Genomic DNA, 17,518 nt, shown 5'->3' on the forward strand with positions numbered 1-17,518 from the left:
GGACTATACTGAACTGTACTGGACTATACTGGACTATACTGGACTATACTGAACTATACTGGACTATACTGGACTATACTGGACTATACTTGACTGTACTGGATCTACACTGGACTATACTGTACTGGACTGGACTGGACTGTACTGGACTATACTGGACTGTACTGGATCTACACTGGACTATACTGGACTGTACTGGACTGTACTGGATCTACACTGGACTATACTGGACTGTACTGGACTTGACAGGTCTATACTGGACTGTACTGGATCTATACTGGACTATACTGAACTGTACTGGATCTACACTGGACTATACTGGACTATACTGGACTGTACTGGATCATACTGGACTGTACTGGACTATACTGTACTGTACTGGACTGTACTGGACTATACTGTACTGGATCTACACTGGACTATACTGGACTGTACTGGACTGTACTGGACTATACTGGACTGTACTGGATCTATACTGGACTATACTGGACTATACTGGACTGTACTGGGGGGGCATGGATGGACGGACGGATTTACGAACAAACAACCAGACAGATTGATAGATGGCCTATATTGCACTTTTCACAATGTCCTGTGTAATCCACAACCAATGGTCTACTCTAACTGGATTCATTCAGTCACATGAATCTCTTCCCATGATGTTGTTCCTAGGTAAAGCTGTGGTATGACAAAGTGGGCCATCAACTGATCGTCAACGTCCTTCAAGCCATAGACCTACCCCCCCGACCGGACGGGCGACCCAGGAACCCCTACGTCAAGATGTACTTCCTCCCTGACCGAAGGTAAACCGCTCTCATATTACTAGGGTTAACATTAAGTACTTCTTATACCTGTGTGAACACACAGTAATTACTGAAGTATATTACCAGTATAGGGGTTCAACGTTGTACATAAACTGATCTTTTTTTTAATGTAACTTTAACCAATATACCTTAAACACACTGTTAACACTTCCTGTCTTATGTAGTTTTCTGTTATATTTCACCATCCTCGTAGGGAGTCACAGACCCTTATATGGGGACAGTATGTGACAGATACATACATGACTCGCTGACTTCCTTTGACTCTCCTTCTAAGGTTCGTCTTCCCTCTCCTAACATTCCTCTGCCTTCTCCCCTGTCATGTTCCCAGTGATAAGAGCAAGCGCAGGACCAAGACGGTAAAGAAGAGCGCTGGGCCCAAGTGGAACCAGACGTTCCTGTACTCCCACGTCCACCGCAGAGACTTCAGAGAACGCATGCTGGAGATCACTGTCTGGGACCAACCTAGAATACAGGAGGAGGAGAGTGACTTCCTGGGAGAGGTAAGATACACACACGCACGCACGCACGCACACATACATACATACTGTTTATAGTACATGTGAATTATATCTTCATGTGTGTGTAAATTATTACTGTTCTCAGATTTTTATTTCATAGATTTTAGATGTGTATGAATGTTTTGCTGTTTTGCTAAATGCTATACACCCATTGGTTAGCTGGAATGGAATGTTCGTGTCCTGTATATTTGACTGTGATATGTGGTTGTCTTACCTAGCTATCTTACCTAGCTATCTTACCTAGCTATCTTACCTAGCTATCTTACCCCTAGCTACCTTACCTAGCTACCTTACCTAGCTACCTTACCTAGCTATCTTACCTAGCTATCTTACCTAGCTACCTTACCTAGCTACCTTACCTAGCTACCTTACCTAGCTACCTTACCTAGCTACCTTACCTAGCTATCTTACCTAGCTACCTTACCTAGCTACCTTACCTAGCTACCTTACCTAGCTATCTTACGATAAATGCACTCACTGTAAGTCATTCTGGATAAGATCTCTTTGATCATTTCTTTAAACAATAAAAGCTCATTTAAAAACATTTGTGAAAATGAATATATAGCGTTTTGAAATGAAACTCTTCATAAACATACAGTATACACAGAAAACAAAACACACACACATTCATTTGCACGTATCCACACACACTTGCAAACTCAAACACGCACAGAGAACCACAGATGGACACCATCATGTCCTCTATGCTGACATTGTCTTGTTCTGTATGTCTCTCACTTTCTCTCCTCCTCCTTCTTCCCTCTCTTCCCTCTCACTCCTAGATCCTGATAGAGCTGGAGACTGCCCTGCTGGACGACGTTCCTCACTGGTATAAGCTCCAGACCCACGACGTGTCCTCTCTACCTCTGCCCCAGCCATCCCCTTACCTCCCGCGCAGACACACCTCTCACGACAACCCCAGCAAGAAACTACAGAGTAAGTCTTGTGTGTGTGTGTGTGTGTGTGTACAGTATATACATTATGTGTGTGTGTGTGTGTGTACAGTATATACATGATGTGTGTGTGTGTGTGTTTGTGTGTACAGTATATACATTATGTGTGTGTGAGTGCGTGCGTGTGTGTGATGTATTGACACTGACCTCGGCATATAGATTCTCCCTGCTACAGTATGCCAAGATGAGCTTCCTATGAACTTGTCTCTTGTGTGTGCGAGATCGATCGCAACTGCCATGGAAATTCTCAACACTACAGTGTGTAAACTCTCTACCCTACTGCGTGTAAACCCTCTACCTTACTGCGTGTGTGTAACCCTACCTTGTGTGTGTGTGTGTGTGTGCGTGTCTATCCACTGTTGTGCAGGGTCCCATCGCATCATTGACACAGAGTTTGATGATACAGGTATAGCGGTAGTATCTGAAGGTGGGTGGGGGGCATGGTTACTGTTACCCAGCTTCAAGTAGTGAGAGTCCAGCACTGAAGGAGAGAGGTGCGACCACTTTATAGCTCCCCTCATACCCCGGCCTATCTGGCCTCTCTAACCACGGGCTACTTCATTTGATCCCAACTGACAACCTCAGAGATGTTTTACATCGGGGAAAAACGTCATTGGTTCCCAATTTTACCCCACACTTTGGATTTAACTCTGATTTAAAACAGGCAGGGGTACTTCTACCAGCCCTTTGTAATACTAACGTATACTACAACGATACTATGGTATTACTACAATTCTATTATAGTATGTGTTCTACCATGATACTGTACACAGCCTTTCTCCTCCTCTGCCGGACCGTAGTAATGCAGCTTGTAGAGAAGATCCACTGGGAGCACTGAGTGCATGGAGCTATAGAGCCGTGTTGTCGCTGTCCATTCCACTGACGCTGTCACCTGCATGTCTGGTAGTAGAGCCTGAAGTAGTAGTGATTCCGTACAAGACAAGGATACGGTGTATAAACCAGTGCCTGATTCACACCATAGGGCCAACATGAACTGTGCTGTTCTGGCTCGGCTATTTCAAAAAGGGTATAAGGCTACTTAGCCTGGGTGCCAGACAGTTTCTGCCTTAGCCGAGTTGCCGTTGCAAGCTGTCAATGGGGCAACTTTGTGGAATGCAGAAACAGTCCGGTACACAAGTTAGCTCAATACCTGGTGTAACTATCCAATGCAACTCTTCAAATGTAACCAAAAAACTTCCAGTGTAAAATACCACACTATGATGTGCTACAGTTTGCAGTCTGTATCATTTGTCCTCTCAGCTCCTTCACGTGGCATGGGTTTGACTAGACTAGAGCTGTTATGGGCGACTGTATTAATAGAAGCTGAGCACCAGCATGATCTCTGTAGTTTTGGGAAAACCAAGCGTTCACCTGAAGGCGTAGGGAATGTTGAGTGGCGTAGCTCAACACTGACACATTTTGTCAGCAGGTAACATGCTACGACTGCTGATTCCTCCTCCGTATGTGTGTAGGTGCAGAGCGTAACTCGAGGGAGAGGGAGAGGAACAGCACCCTGACTGTCCCAGAGCAGCAGAGACTGGCCCAGCACCGCTCCAGATCTGTGTCCCCTCACCGTGAGGACATAACAAGGGCCCGCTCCCGCCCTGCACACGTCCCCATGCAGAGGTAGCTGCAGTTTCTGTATCACGCAGTTATACCTAAACTAGTCTCGCGTAGCCATACATCGGAATCACGTTGTTGTCACGCTGCCTGGTTCTCGACGAGGCTACACCCACACACATCTGCATTCTTCTTTCTCTCTCTCTCTCTCTCTCTCTCTCTCTCTCTCTCTCTCTCTCTCTCTCTCTCTCTCTCTCTCTCTCTCTCTCTCTCTTTCTCTCCCTCTCACTCTCTCTTTCTCTCTCTCTTTCTCTTTCTCTCCCTCTCTTTCTTTCTCTTTCTCTCTCTCTTTCTATCTTGCTCTCTTTTTCTTTCTTTCTCTCTTTCCCTTTTTCTCTCTCTCTCGCTCGATCTCTCCATCTTTCTCTCGCTCGCTCGCTCTCACTCTCTCTTTCTTTCTCTCTCTCTCTATACAGTGCCTTGCGAAAGTATTCACCCCCTTGGCATTTTTTCTATTTTGTTGCCTTAAAACCTGAAATGAAAATACATTTTTGGGGGGGTTGTATCATTTGATTTACACAACATGCCACTTTGAAAATGTAAAATATTTGTTATTGTGTAACAAACAAGAAATATGACAAAAAACAGAAAACTTGAGCATGTATAACTATTCACCCCCCCAAAGTCAATGCTTTGTAGAGTCACCTTTTGCAGCAATTACAGCTGCAAGTCTCTTGGGATATGTCTCTATAAGCGTGCCACATCTAGCCCATGGGATTTTTGCCCATTCTTCGAGGCAAAACTGCTCCAGCTCCTTCAAATTGGATGGGTTCCTGCTGGTGTGCAGAAATCGTTAAGAGTGTGCAAAGCTGTCATCAAGGCAAAGGGTGGCTACTTTGAAGAATCTAAAATTTAAAATATATTTTCATTTGTTTAACACTTTTTTTGGTTATTACATGATTCCATATGTGCTATTTCATAGTTTTCATGTCTTCACTATTATTCACATTCATTCATACCCCCGGGATGACTCTTCAGCACACTCTTATGGCTCAAATCAATTACCTTTTATGTCCACACTATGACAAAATCAACGTTATTGGCGAAATGTTATCACAGTAACACTCAGTGACCAAAACCTCAGTAACACTCTAACACTCTATGTCCTACCCCATCAGGAGTCTGGATGAAATCCATCAGAACCGCCACCACTCCTGCTCCCCCTCTCGTTTCCATGACTCCCACGGGGAGCACCGCTCCGGGGACTCGGACTACGAGTACTCCGAGGACAGGTAACATCACCCAGACAGTGGTGGCTGGTGGCCCTTGTTTATCAGGGAGGAGGTTAGACGTTAGATGCTGTAGGTACTGTATCAAGGAGTTTAAGATTACAGCCGGTCTGAGAATAGTTTGGTGACTTATGGCAGGGAGAGAGTGTGTGCAGGTTATGCAGGGAAGTTCCAGTGTTTGTGTACAATATGGATATACTTTGGAGTATCTTATTTGAGTAGAGCTTTGAGTTCAATATAGGAGTTGATGCCGACATGGTTTCCTCCTTATTTTGTTCATTTGAAATGAAATACCTGTAGAAGTACAGTATTCCCAAATGCCCAATTATTTCACAGAGGTTGACCACTAGCTTTTAATTTTTGAGGTTGAAAGTGTTGGATACTCCAAGGACAAGTGGTATAGAAGGCTACATTAGTACTGTGCTATACTAATAATTACTAATACGACTAACAGTCTAATGCAAAAGTCTCTTACTAAAAGTTGAATATCATATTTATTATTATTGATGCTGAATCAAAATTATGATTTCATGATTTCTTCTCATTCATTTCTCATGAGCGGGTTTGTCTGATTTGACCATCCTCTTACGTTGTTGTTTTTGATTGGTTGTTCGGTTCACCCATCGCCATGGCAATCACAGTGAGGTCCTCGAGATGCACAGGTCTATCCGAGGCGGGAGTGCCGAGTGCCTGCACACAAACAGGTAAACAAAAACAACAACAACCAAAAAGCCAGAGACGTTACTGTTATCGTCCCTACCCACCATCTTTCTTCTATTATATTACCCATCGTTCTTTGCATTGTCATTCAATGTTAACAACTCCATTTTAACTTGGTCAGTGATACTACAGTCTATGGTTGTGATAAAGAAAGTGTATGTTATGTATCATGTGGCAATATTTTTCTTTAATATGATGTGTTCCTATTCCTTGTACTGCATCAATGTTTGCTTTTGTCTACCTGCATAGAAAGTGGACAATGTGAAAGTCATCTTTGTAATGTATTCAGCTTTATATAGTTTTAGAATATTGATGAATTCGTTCCAGACACAAAGGGACTTATTTTTTCACCCGAGAGGCCAAATATAGTACCACACACTCTCCATGACACCGTAAAAACATTGAGTTTATATTGGTTTTAAACAGATTATAATAGATTACAGAATAGCTCTATCGTTTACCTCAGAATAGTATGCAAATCTCTCATGGTGAATTACATATTTGTCTGAACATTTTATTTATAGCAGATTAATGTTATTTTTGCCTGGACGTTTTATTTATACAATTGTATTGTTTTTTTCCCCTCTTCTGTTTTTTTTCCCCCTCAATCAATGCACGGTCTACACTCAAATAACTACACAGGGGCGTAGCTAGGTCCAGCAATACACTACCACCCAAAATGCCCCTATTAGTCAATGGTATACACAAGGACATATACAGGTAAGAGAGTAGAATAAGAAAACCCTGCTCTCTTTCCCTTTACTCTTCCCCAAAACCTGAACTCAACTCATCGTTGGCATTTTGTGGCTTATGATGTTGTATCAACGTTCTCTCAACGTAATTGATTCCCCAAACCGACTCCTAACAGAGCTTTACAGATCTGATGTGGTACCACTCTCCGAGGGTGTCTCAGGGGGAGTTGGGATATGCAAAAAACACATTTCCAATAGGATAAATATAAGCATCCACCAAATTATTATTTATTATAATATGATGACCCTGGACCAGATCTGTTACAGTAATACTATAGTAGTACTTCACTGTATATTTTAATACTATAATCCTATGTACTGTCCTATATACAGTAGATATATTACATGCTTGGTTTCCCCGTGCTATAATGCTTTGACACGTGCAACTTCAAATCTGTTTAGATGGATTTATATAATCAGTATTACATTTAATCTCCATACATATAATGGGCGGCAGGACAATCCCCCATCCCTACTTTCACTGTGTTCTCTGTTGTCGTCTGTGTCTTGGGCCTCCATCAGACAATCCCCCATCACTACACAGTAGTTGGGGAGAGGAAATACTGAGAATGGGAATTAGGATGGAGTAGATGTGATATTCTGATGTCATATCTGGATATTCCTCCTCCATGTCTCAAGCTCTAGAGATGTCCATAGAACATTTTTATTGCTTTGCTGTTTTTATATGGCTTGTTTGTTTACTTCAGTGCCATGGTTGGGTTTCCTTGCACATCTTTATCATTGTTCATTATTTGGCCTCTCATTCTTTTGCATGCATGTCAAATCTAGGTTTTCTTTCCTTTCTTGCATGCGTCTATACCATCTACCACGGATTCACACGCATGTAGCAACACCCTCCCTGCATGCCTGAAGAGCAAGACTCCCCGGGGGCATCAGGGAGGGGGCGGTCCCGCCTCCCGTAGCGTCCTCACGCACCGTGTGCTCAGGTTCACTGATGAGGTCACCGTTAGGTAAGAAACCCATTACCCCGAACAGACGCCCTCCTCGCTCCCTTCGTCCTCTGCCCTCCCACCCCCAACGGACGTCACCTATCCACCCCAACCCCACGGATGACCCTCTCCCACCGCCCAAAAGGCCTGCCTTTGCACTCCACCGTCCATCCCTTTGTGAGTGATCGAATGCTCATCCTTGTGTAAGACCACAGGACACACAACAGGGTTGACTGTATTAAACTATGAACACTGCAAACCATAGCGTACATTGGGGCTCTGTGTCATGTGAGGCATGTGATGCCAGTTGGACACAGCATCTTTTCCAGTGTTGTGTTGACATCCATGGCCCCAACAAAGACCATGACATGACAAATGACAAGGTCCTCGACTGTAGTAGGCTCCCTGCCAGAGAGAAGGGAGAGAGAAAGAGATTGTGTGTGTGTGATAGAGAGAGTATTTGTGCTGTACTATGTCTGCTCACTCAAATTTCACCCAGTTCACTCTCCTCTTCCACCAAGAGCAAGTTCCCATGGCAACACTCCAACCTTCACATCAAGTGGACTTACTGTACAGTATGGCCGCAAAGGACCGCTATTGTAATGAATGGAGGTTTACAAGCCCCCTTATAAGTTTGTCCTGATTCTAATTTGTTCCTTCTTTTCTTTCTGTCTCTTGTTTCCCCCTCCCACCTCTATTTGCAATTCCTTCCTTCTGTCTTGGACTCTTTATTTCCCTCGATTCTCTCTCTCTTTCTTTGTTTTTTTCTCACTCTATCATTCCTTCTCTCTGTCTTGCACACTTCCTTTCACTCTGTCCCGCCTCTTCCTTTTTCCCCTTCCTTCTCTTCCCTCTGTGGTACTGTAGTGATCTGCAGCCCAGTCTGGACCGGATGAGGAGTGCCAGCACCACCTGCCTCAGACCTGACACCAACCTCCATTCTCCTGATAGAGACAGGTACACACACACCAACCTCCACTCTCCTGATAGAGACAGGTACACACACACCAACCTCCACTCTCCTGATAGAGACAGGTACACACACACCAACCTCCACTCTCCTGATAAAGACAGGTACATACACACCAACCTCCACTCTCCTGATAGAGACAGGTACACACACACACCAACCTCCACTCTCCTGATAAAGACAGGTACATACACACCAACCTCCACTCTCCTGATAAAGACAGGTACACACACACCAACCTCCACTCTCCTGATAAAGACAGGTACACACACACCAACCTCCACTCTCCTGATAGAGACAGGTACACACACCAACCTCCACTCTCCTGATAGAGACGGGTACACACACACCAACCTCCACTCTCCTGATAGAGACAGGTACACACACACCAACCTCCACTCTCCTGATAAAGACAGGCACAAACACACCAACCTCCACTCTCCTGATAAAGACAGATACACACACCAACCTCCACTCTCCTGATAAAGACAGGTAGACACACACACACCAACCTCCACTCTCCTGATAAAGACAGGTAGACACACACACACCAACTTCCACTCTCCTGATAAAGACAGGTGCACACACACCAACCTCCACTCTCCTGATAGAGACAGGTGCACACACACCAACCTCCACTCTCCTGATAAAGACAGGTACATACACACCAACCTCCACTCTCCTGATAGAGACAGGTACACACACACCAACCTCCACCATCCTGATAGAGACAGGTACACACACACCAACCTCCACTCTCCTGATAGAGACAGGTACACACACCAACCTCCACTCTCCTGATAGAGACAGGTACACACACCAACCTCCACTCTCCTGATAAAGACAGGTGCACACACACCAACCTCCACTCTCCTGATAGAGACAGGTACACACACACCAACCTCCACTCTCCTGATAGAGACAGGTACACACACACCAACCTCCACTCTCCTGATAGAGACAGGTACACACACTAACCTCCACTCTCCTGATAGAGACAGGTACACACATCAACCTCCACTCTCCTGATAGAGACAGGTACACACACACACCAACCTCCACTCTCCTGATAGAGACAGGTACACACACACCAACCTCCACTCTCCTGATAGAGACAGGTACACACACCAACCTCCACTCTCCTGATAAAGACAGGTGCACACACACCAACCTCCACTCTCCTGATAAAGACAGGTGCACACACACCAACCTCCACTCTCCTGATAAAGACAGGTACATACACACCAACCTCCACTCTCCTGATAGAGACAGGTACACACACCAACCTCCACTCTCCTGATAGAGACAGGTACACACACACCAACCTCCACTCTCCTGATAGAGACAGGTACACACACACCAACCTCCACTCTCCTGATAAAGACAGGTACAAACACACCAACCTCCACTCTCCTGATAAAGACAGATACACACACCAACCTCCACTCTCCTGATAAAGACAGGTAGACACACACACACCAACCTCCACTCTCCTGATAAAGACAGGTAGACACACACACACCAACCTCCACTCTCCTGATAAAGACAGGTGCACACACACCAACCTCCACTCTCCTGATAGAGACAGGTGCACACACACCAACCTCCACTCTCCTGATAGAGACAGGTACACACACCAACCTCCACTCTCCTGATAAAGACAGGTACATACACACCAACCTCCACTCTCCTGATAGAGACAGGTACACACACACCAACCTCCACTCTCCTGATAGAGACAGGTACACACACACCAACCTCCACTCTCCTGATAGAGACAGGTACACACACCAACCTCCACTCTCCTGATAGAGACAGGTACACACACCAACTTCCACTCTCCTGATAAAGACAGGTGCACACACACCAACCTCCACTCTCCTGATAGAGACAGGTACATACACACCAACCTCCACTCTCCTGATAGAGACAGGTACACACACACCAACCTCCACTCTCCTGATAGAGACAGGTACACACACTAACCTCCACTCTCCTGATAGAGACAGGTACACACATCAACCTCCACTCTCCTGATAGAGACAGGTACACACACACCAACCTCCACTCTCCTGATAGAGACAGGTACATACACACCAACCTCCACTCTCCTGATAGAGACAGGTACACACACCAACCTCCACTCTCCTGATAAAGACAGGTGCACACACACCAACCTCCACTCTCCTGATAAAGACAGGTGCACACACACCAACCTCCACTCTCCTGATAGAGACAGGTACATACACACCAACCTCCACTCTCCTGATAAAGACAGGTACATACACACCAACCTCCACTCTCCTGATAAAGACAGGTACACACACCAACCTCCACTCTCCTGATAGAGACAGGTACACACACCAACCTCCACTCTCCTGATAGAGACAGGTACACACACACCAACCTCCACTCTCCTGATAAAGACAGGTAGACACACACCAACCTCCACTCTCCTGATAAAGACAGGTAGACACACACCAACCTCCACTCTCCTGATAAAGACAGGTAGACACACACCAACCTCCACTCTCCTGATAAAGACAGGTACATACACACCAACCTCCACTCTCCTGATAGAGACAGGTACACACACACCAACCTCCACTCTCCTGATAGAGACAGGTACACACACACCAACCTCCACTCTCCTGATAGAGACAGGTACACACACCAACCTCCACTCTCCTGATAAAGACAGGTACACACACACCAACCTCCACTCTCCTGATAAAGACAGGTACACACACACCAACCTCCACTCTCCTGATAAAGACAGGTACACACACCCAACCTCCACTCTCCTGATAAAGACAGGTACACACACACCAACCTCCACTCTCCTGATAGAGACAGGTACACACACCAACCTCCACTCTCCTGATAAAGACAGGTACACACACACCAACCTCCACTCTCCTGATAGAGACAGGTACACACACACCAACCTCCACTCTCCTGATAAAGACAGGCACACACACACCAACCTCCACTCTCCTGATAAAGACAGATACACACACCAACCTCCACTCTCCTGATAAAGACAGGTAGACACACACACACCAACCTCCACTCTCCTGATAAAGACAGGTAGACACACACACACCAACCTCCACTCTCCTGATAAAGACAGGTGCACACACACCAACCTCCACTCTCCTGATAGAGACAGGTGCACACACACCAACCTCCACTCTCCTGATAGAGACAGGTACACACACCAACCTCCACTCTCCTGATAAAGACAGGTACATACACACCAACCTCCACTCTCCTGATAGAGACAGGTACACACACACCAACCTCCACTCTCCTGATAGAGACAGGTACACACACACCAACCTCCACTCTCCTGATAGAGACAGGTACACACACCAACCTCCACTCTCCTGATAGAGACAGGTACACACACCAACCTCCACTCTCCTGATAAAGACAGGTGCACACACACCAACCTCCACTCTCCTGATAAAGACAGGTACACACACACCAACCTCCACTCTCCTGATAGAGACAGGTACACACACACCAACCTCCACTCTCCTGATAAAGACAGGTACACACACCAACCTCCACTCTCCTGATAGAGACAGGTACACACACCAACCTCCACTCTCCTGATAGAGACAGGTACACACACACACCAACCTCCACTCTCCTGATAAAGACAGGTACATACACACCAACCTCCACTCTCCTGATAGAGACAGGTACACACACCAACCTCCACTCTCCTGATAAAGACAGGTACACACACACCAACCTCCACTCTCCTGATAAAGACAGGTGCACACACACCAACCTCCACTCTCCTGATAAAGACAGGTACATACACACCAACCTCCACTCTCCTGATAGAGACAGGTACACACACCAACCTCCACTCTCCTGATAAAGACAGGTACACACACACCAACCTCCACTCTCCTGATAAAGACAGGTACACACACACCAACCTCCACTCTCCTGATAAAGACAGGTACACACACACCAACCTCCACTCTCCTGATAAAGACAGATACACACACCAACCTCCACTCTCCTGATAAAGACAGGTAGACACACACACACCAACCTCCACTCTCCTGATAAAGACAGGTAGACACACACACACCAACTTCCACTCTCCTGATAAAGACAGGTGCACACACACCAACCTCCACTCTCCTGATAGAGACAGGTGCACACACACCAACCTCCACTCTCCTGATAGAGACAGGTACACACACCAACCTCCACTCTCCTGATAAAGACAGGTACATACACACCAACCTCCACTCTCCTGATAAAGACAGGTACACACACACCAACCTCCACTCTCCTGATAAAGACAGGTACACACACACCAACCTCCACTCTCCTGATAGAGACAGGTACACACACCAACCTCCACTCTCCTGATAGAGACAGGTACACACACCAACTTCCACTCTCCTGATAAAGACAGGTGCACACACACCAACCTCCACTCTCCTGATAGAGACAGGTACATACACACCAACCTCCACTCTCCTGATAGAGACAGGTACACACACACCAACCTCCACTCTCCTGATAGAGACAGGTACACACACCAACCTCCACTCTCCTGATAGAGACAGGTACACACACCAACCTCCACTCTCCTGATAGAGACAGGTACACACACACCAACCTCCACTCTCCTGATAAAGACAGGTACACACACACCAACCTCCACTCTCCTGATAAAGACAGGTACACACACCAACCTCCACTCTCCTGATAAAGACAGGTGCACACACACCAACCTCCACTCTCCTGATAAAGACAGGTGCACACACACCAACCTCCACTCTCCTGATAAAGACAGGTACATACACACCAACCTCCACTCTCCTGATAAAGACAGGTACATACACACCAACCTCCACTCTCCTGATAAAGACAGGTACACACACCAACCTCCACTCTCCTGATAGAGACAGGTACACACACCAACCTCCACTCTCCTGATAGAGACAGGTACACACACACCAACCTCCACTCTCCTGATAAAGACAGGTAGACACACACCAACCTCCACTCTCCTGATAAAGACAGGTACACACACACCAACCTCCACTCTCCTGATAAAGACAGGTAGACACACACCAACCTCCACTCTCCTGATAAAGACAGGTACATACACACCAACCTCCACTCTCCTGATAAAGACAGGTACACACACACCAACCTCCACTCTCCTGATAGAGACAGGTACACACACACCAACCTCCACTCTCCTGATAGAGACAGGTACACACACCAACCTCCACTCTCCTGATAAAGACAGGTGCACACACACCAACCTCCACTCTCCTGATAAAGACAGGTACACACACACCAACCTCCACTCTCCTGATAGAGACAGGTACACACACACCAACCTCCACTCTCCTGATAAAGACAGGTACATACACACCAACCTCCACTCTCCTGATAAAGACAGGTACACACACACCAACCTCCACTCTCCTGATAAAGACAGGTACACACACCAACCTCCACTCTCCTGATAAAGACAGGTACACACACCAACCTCCACTCTCCTGATAAAGACAGGTACACACACCAACCTCCACTCTCCTGATAGAGACAGGTACACACACACCAACCTCCACTCTCCTGATAAAGACAGGTAGACACACACCAACCTCCACTCTCCTGATAAAGACAGGTAGACACACACCAACCTCCACTCTCCTGATAAAGACAGGTAGACACACACCAACCTCCACTCTCCTGATAAAGACAGGTACATACACACCAACCTCCACTCTCCTGATAGAGACAGGTACACACACACCAACCTCCACTCTCCTGATAGAGACAGGTACACACACACCAACCTCCACTCTCCTGATAGAGACAGGTACACACACCAACCTCCACTCTCCTGATAGAGACAGGTACACACACACCAACCTCCACTCTCCTGATAGAGACAGGTACACACACACCAACCTCCACTCTCCTGATAGAGACAGGTACACACACCAACCTCCACTCTCCTGATAAAGACAGGTGCACACACACCAACCTCCACTCTCCTGATAAAGACAGGTGCACACACACCAACCTCCACTCTCCTGATAAAGACAGGTACACACACACCAACCTCCACTCTCCTGATAAAGACAGGTACACACACACCAACCTCCACTCTCCTGATAAAGACAGGTACACACACCAACCTCCACTGTCCTGATAAAGACAGGTAGACACACACCAACCTCCACTCTCCTGTTAAAGACAGGTACACACACCAACCTCCACTCTCCTGATAAAGACAGGTACACACACCAACCTCCACTCTCCTGATAGAGACAGGTACACACACCAACCTCCACTCTCCTGATAAAGACAGGTACACACACACCAACCTCCACTCTCCTGATAAAGACAGGTAGACACACACCAACCTCCACTCTCCTGATAAAGACAGGTACACACACACCAACCTCCACTCTCCTGATAAAGACAGGTACACACACACCAACCTCCACTCTCCTGATAAAGACAGGTACACACACACCAACCTCCACTCTCCTGATAGAGACAGGTACACACACCAACCTCCACTCTCCTGATAAAGACAGGTACACACACACCAACCTCCACTCTCCTGATAGAGACAGGTACACACACACCAACCTCCACTCTCCTGATAAAGACAGGTACACACACACCAACCTCCACTCTCCTGATAGAGACAGGTACACACACACCAACCTCCACTCTCCTGATAGAGACAGGTACACACACACACCAACCTCCACTCTCCTGATAAAGACAGGTACATACACACCAACCTCCACTCTCCTGATAAAGACAGGTACACACACACCAACCTCCACTCTCCTGATAAAGACAGGTACACACACACCAACCTCCACTCTCCTGATAAAGACAGGTACACACACCAACCTCCACTCTCCTGATAGAGACGGGTACACACACACCAACCTCCACTCTCCTGATAGAGACAGGTACACACACACCAACCTCCACTCTCCTGATAAAGACAGGCACAAACACACCAACCTCCACTCTCCTGATAAAGACAGATACACACACCAACCTCCACTCTCCTGATAAAGACAGGTACACACACACACCAACCTCCACTCTCCTGATAAAGACAGGTAGACACACACACACCAACCTCCACTCTCCTGATAAAGACAGGTAGACACACACACACCAACCTCCACTCTCCTGATAAAGACAGGTGCACACACACCAACCTCCACTCTCCTGATAGAGACAGGTGCACACACACCAACCTCCACTCTCCTGATAAAGACAGGAACATACACACCAACCTCCACTCTCCTGATAGAGACAGGTACACACACACCAACCTCCACTCTCCTGATAGAGACAGGTACACACACACCAACCTCCACTCTCCTTATAGAGACAGGTACACACACCAACCTCCACTCTCCTGATAGAGACAGGTACACACACACCAACCTCCACTCTCCTGATAAAGACAGGTAGACACACACCAACCTCCACTCTCCTGATAAAGACAGGTAGACACACACCAACCTCCACTCTCCTGATAAAGACAGGTAGACACACACCAACCTCCACTCTCCTGATAAAGACAGGTACATACACACCAACCTCCACTCTCCTGATAGAGACAGGTACACACACACACCAACCTCCACTCTCCTGATAGAGACAGGTACACACACACCAACCTCCACTCTCCTGATAGAGACAGGTACACACACACCAACCTCCACTCTCCTGATATAGACAGGTACATACACACCAACCTCCACTCTACTGATAAAGACAGGTACATACACACCAACCTCCACTCTCCTGATAAAGACAGGTACACACACACCAACCTCCACTCTCCTGATAGAGACAGGTACACACACCAACCTCCACTCTCCTGATAAAGACAGGTACACACACACCAACCTCCACTCTCCTGATAAAGACAGGTACACACACACCAACCTCCACTCTCCTGATAAAGACAGGCACAAACACACCAACCTCCACTCTCCTGATAAAGACAGATACACACACCAACCTCCACTCTCCTGATAAAGACAGGTACACACACACACCAACCTCCACTCTCCTGATAAAGACAGGTAGACACACACACACCAACCTCCACTCTCCTGATAAAGACAGGTAGACACACACACACCAACTTCCACTCTCCTGATAAAGACAGGTGCACACACACCAACCTCCACTCTCCTGATAGAGACAGGTGCACACACACCAACCTCCACTCTCCTGATAGAGACAGGTACACACACCAACCTCCACTCTCCTGATAAAGACAGGAACATACACACCAACCTCCACTCTCCTGATAGAGACAGGTACACACACACCAACCTCCACTCTCCTGATAGAGACAGGTACACACACCAACCTCCACTCTCCTGATAGAGACAGGTACACACACCAACCTCCACTCTCCTGATAAAGACAGGTACACACACACCAACCTCCACTCTCCTGATAAAGACAGGTAGACACACACCAACCTCCACTCTCCTGATAAAGACAGGTACATACACACCAACCTCCACTCTCCTGATAGAGACAGGTACACACACACCAACCTCCACTCTCCTGATAAAGACAGGTACATACACACCAACCTCCACTCTCCTGATAGAGACAGGTACACACACACACCAACCTCCACTCTCCTGATAAAGACAGGTACATACACACCAACCTCCACTCTCCTGATAAAGACAGGTACATACACACCAACCTCCACTCTCCTGATAAAGACAGGTACACACACACCAACCTCCACTCTCCTGATAGAGACAGGTACACACACCAACCTCCACTCTCCTGATAAAGACAGGTACACACACACCAACCTCCACTCTCCTGATAAAGACAGGTACACACACACCAACCTCCACTCTCCTGATAAAGACAGGTACAAACACACCAACCTCCACTCTCCTGATAAAG

General features: G+C 46.7%; 1 protein-coding gene across 5 annotated transcripts in view; it reads left to right on the plus strand.

Moving 5' to 3' along the window:
- Nucleotides 1–17,518, plus strand: part of LOC106588706 (regulating synaptic membrane exocytosis protein 1) — a 124,441-nt gene that overhangs the window by 58,303 nt on the left and 48,620 nt on the right. For 2 of the 5 annotated variants that reach the window (XM_045691174.1, XM_045691176.1), the window contains 10 exons: nt 673–803; nt 1,153–1,324; nt 2,125–2,278; nt 2,663–2,722; nt 3,768–3,921; nt 5,034–5,147; nt 5,786–5,848; nt 6,507–6,584; nt 7,465–7,587; nt 8,434–8,523. In XM_045691174.1, the coding sequence (XP_045547130.1) occupies nt 673–803; nt 1,153–1,324; nt 2,125–2,278; nt 2,663–2,722; nt 3,768–3,921; nt 5,034–5,147; nt 5,786–5,848; nt 6,507–6,584; nt 7,465–7,587; nt 8,434–8,523 (1,139 nt within the window). The remainder of the gene's footprint in view (nt 1–672; nt 804–1,152; nt 1,325–2,124; nt 2,279–2,662; nt 2,723–3,767; nt 3,922–5,033; nt 5,148–5,785; nt 5,849–6,506; nt 6,585–7,464; nt 7,588–8,433; nt 8,524–17,518) is intronic. The other 3 variants (XM_045691175.1, XM_045691178.1, XM_045691177.1) reach the window with 2 other exon arrangements.

The sequence above is a fragment of the Salmo salar genome, chromosome ssa12, assembly GCF_905237065.1.
Source record: "Salmo salar chromosome ssa12, Ssal_v3.1, whole genome shotgun sequence".
In the NCBI taxonomy this organism is placed as follows: domain Eukaryota; kingdom Metazoa; phylum Chordata; class Actinopteri; order Salmoniformes; family Salmonidae; genus Salmo; species Salmo salar.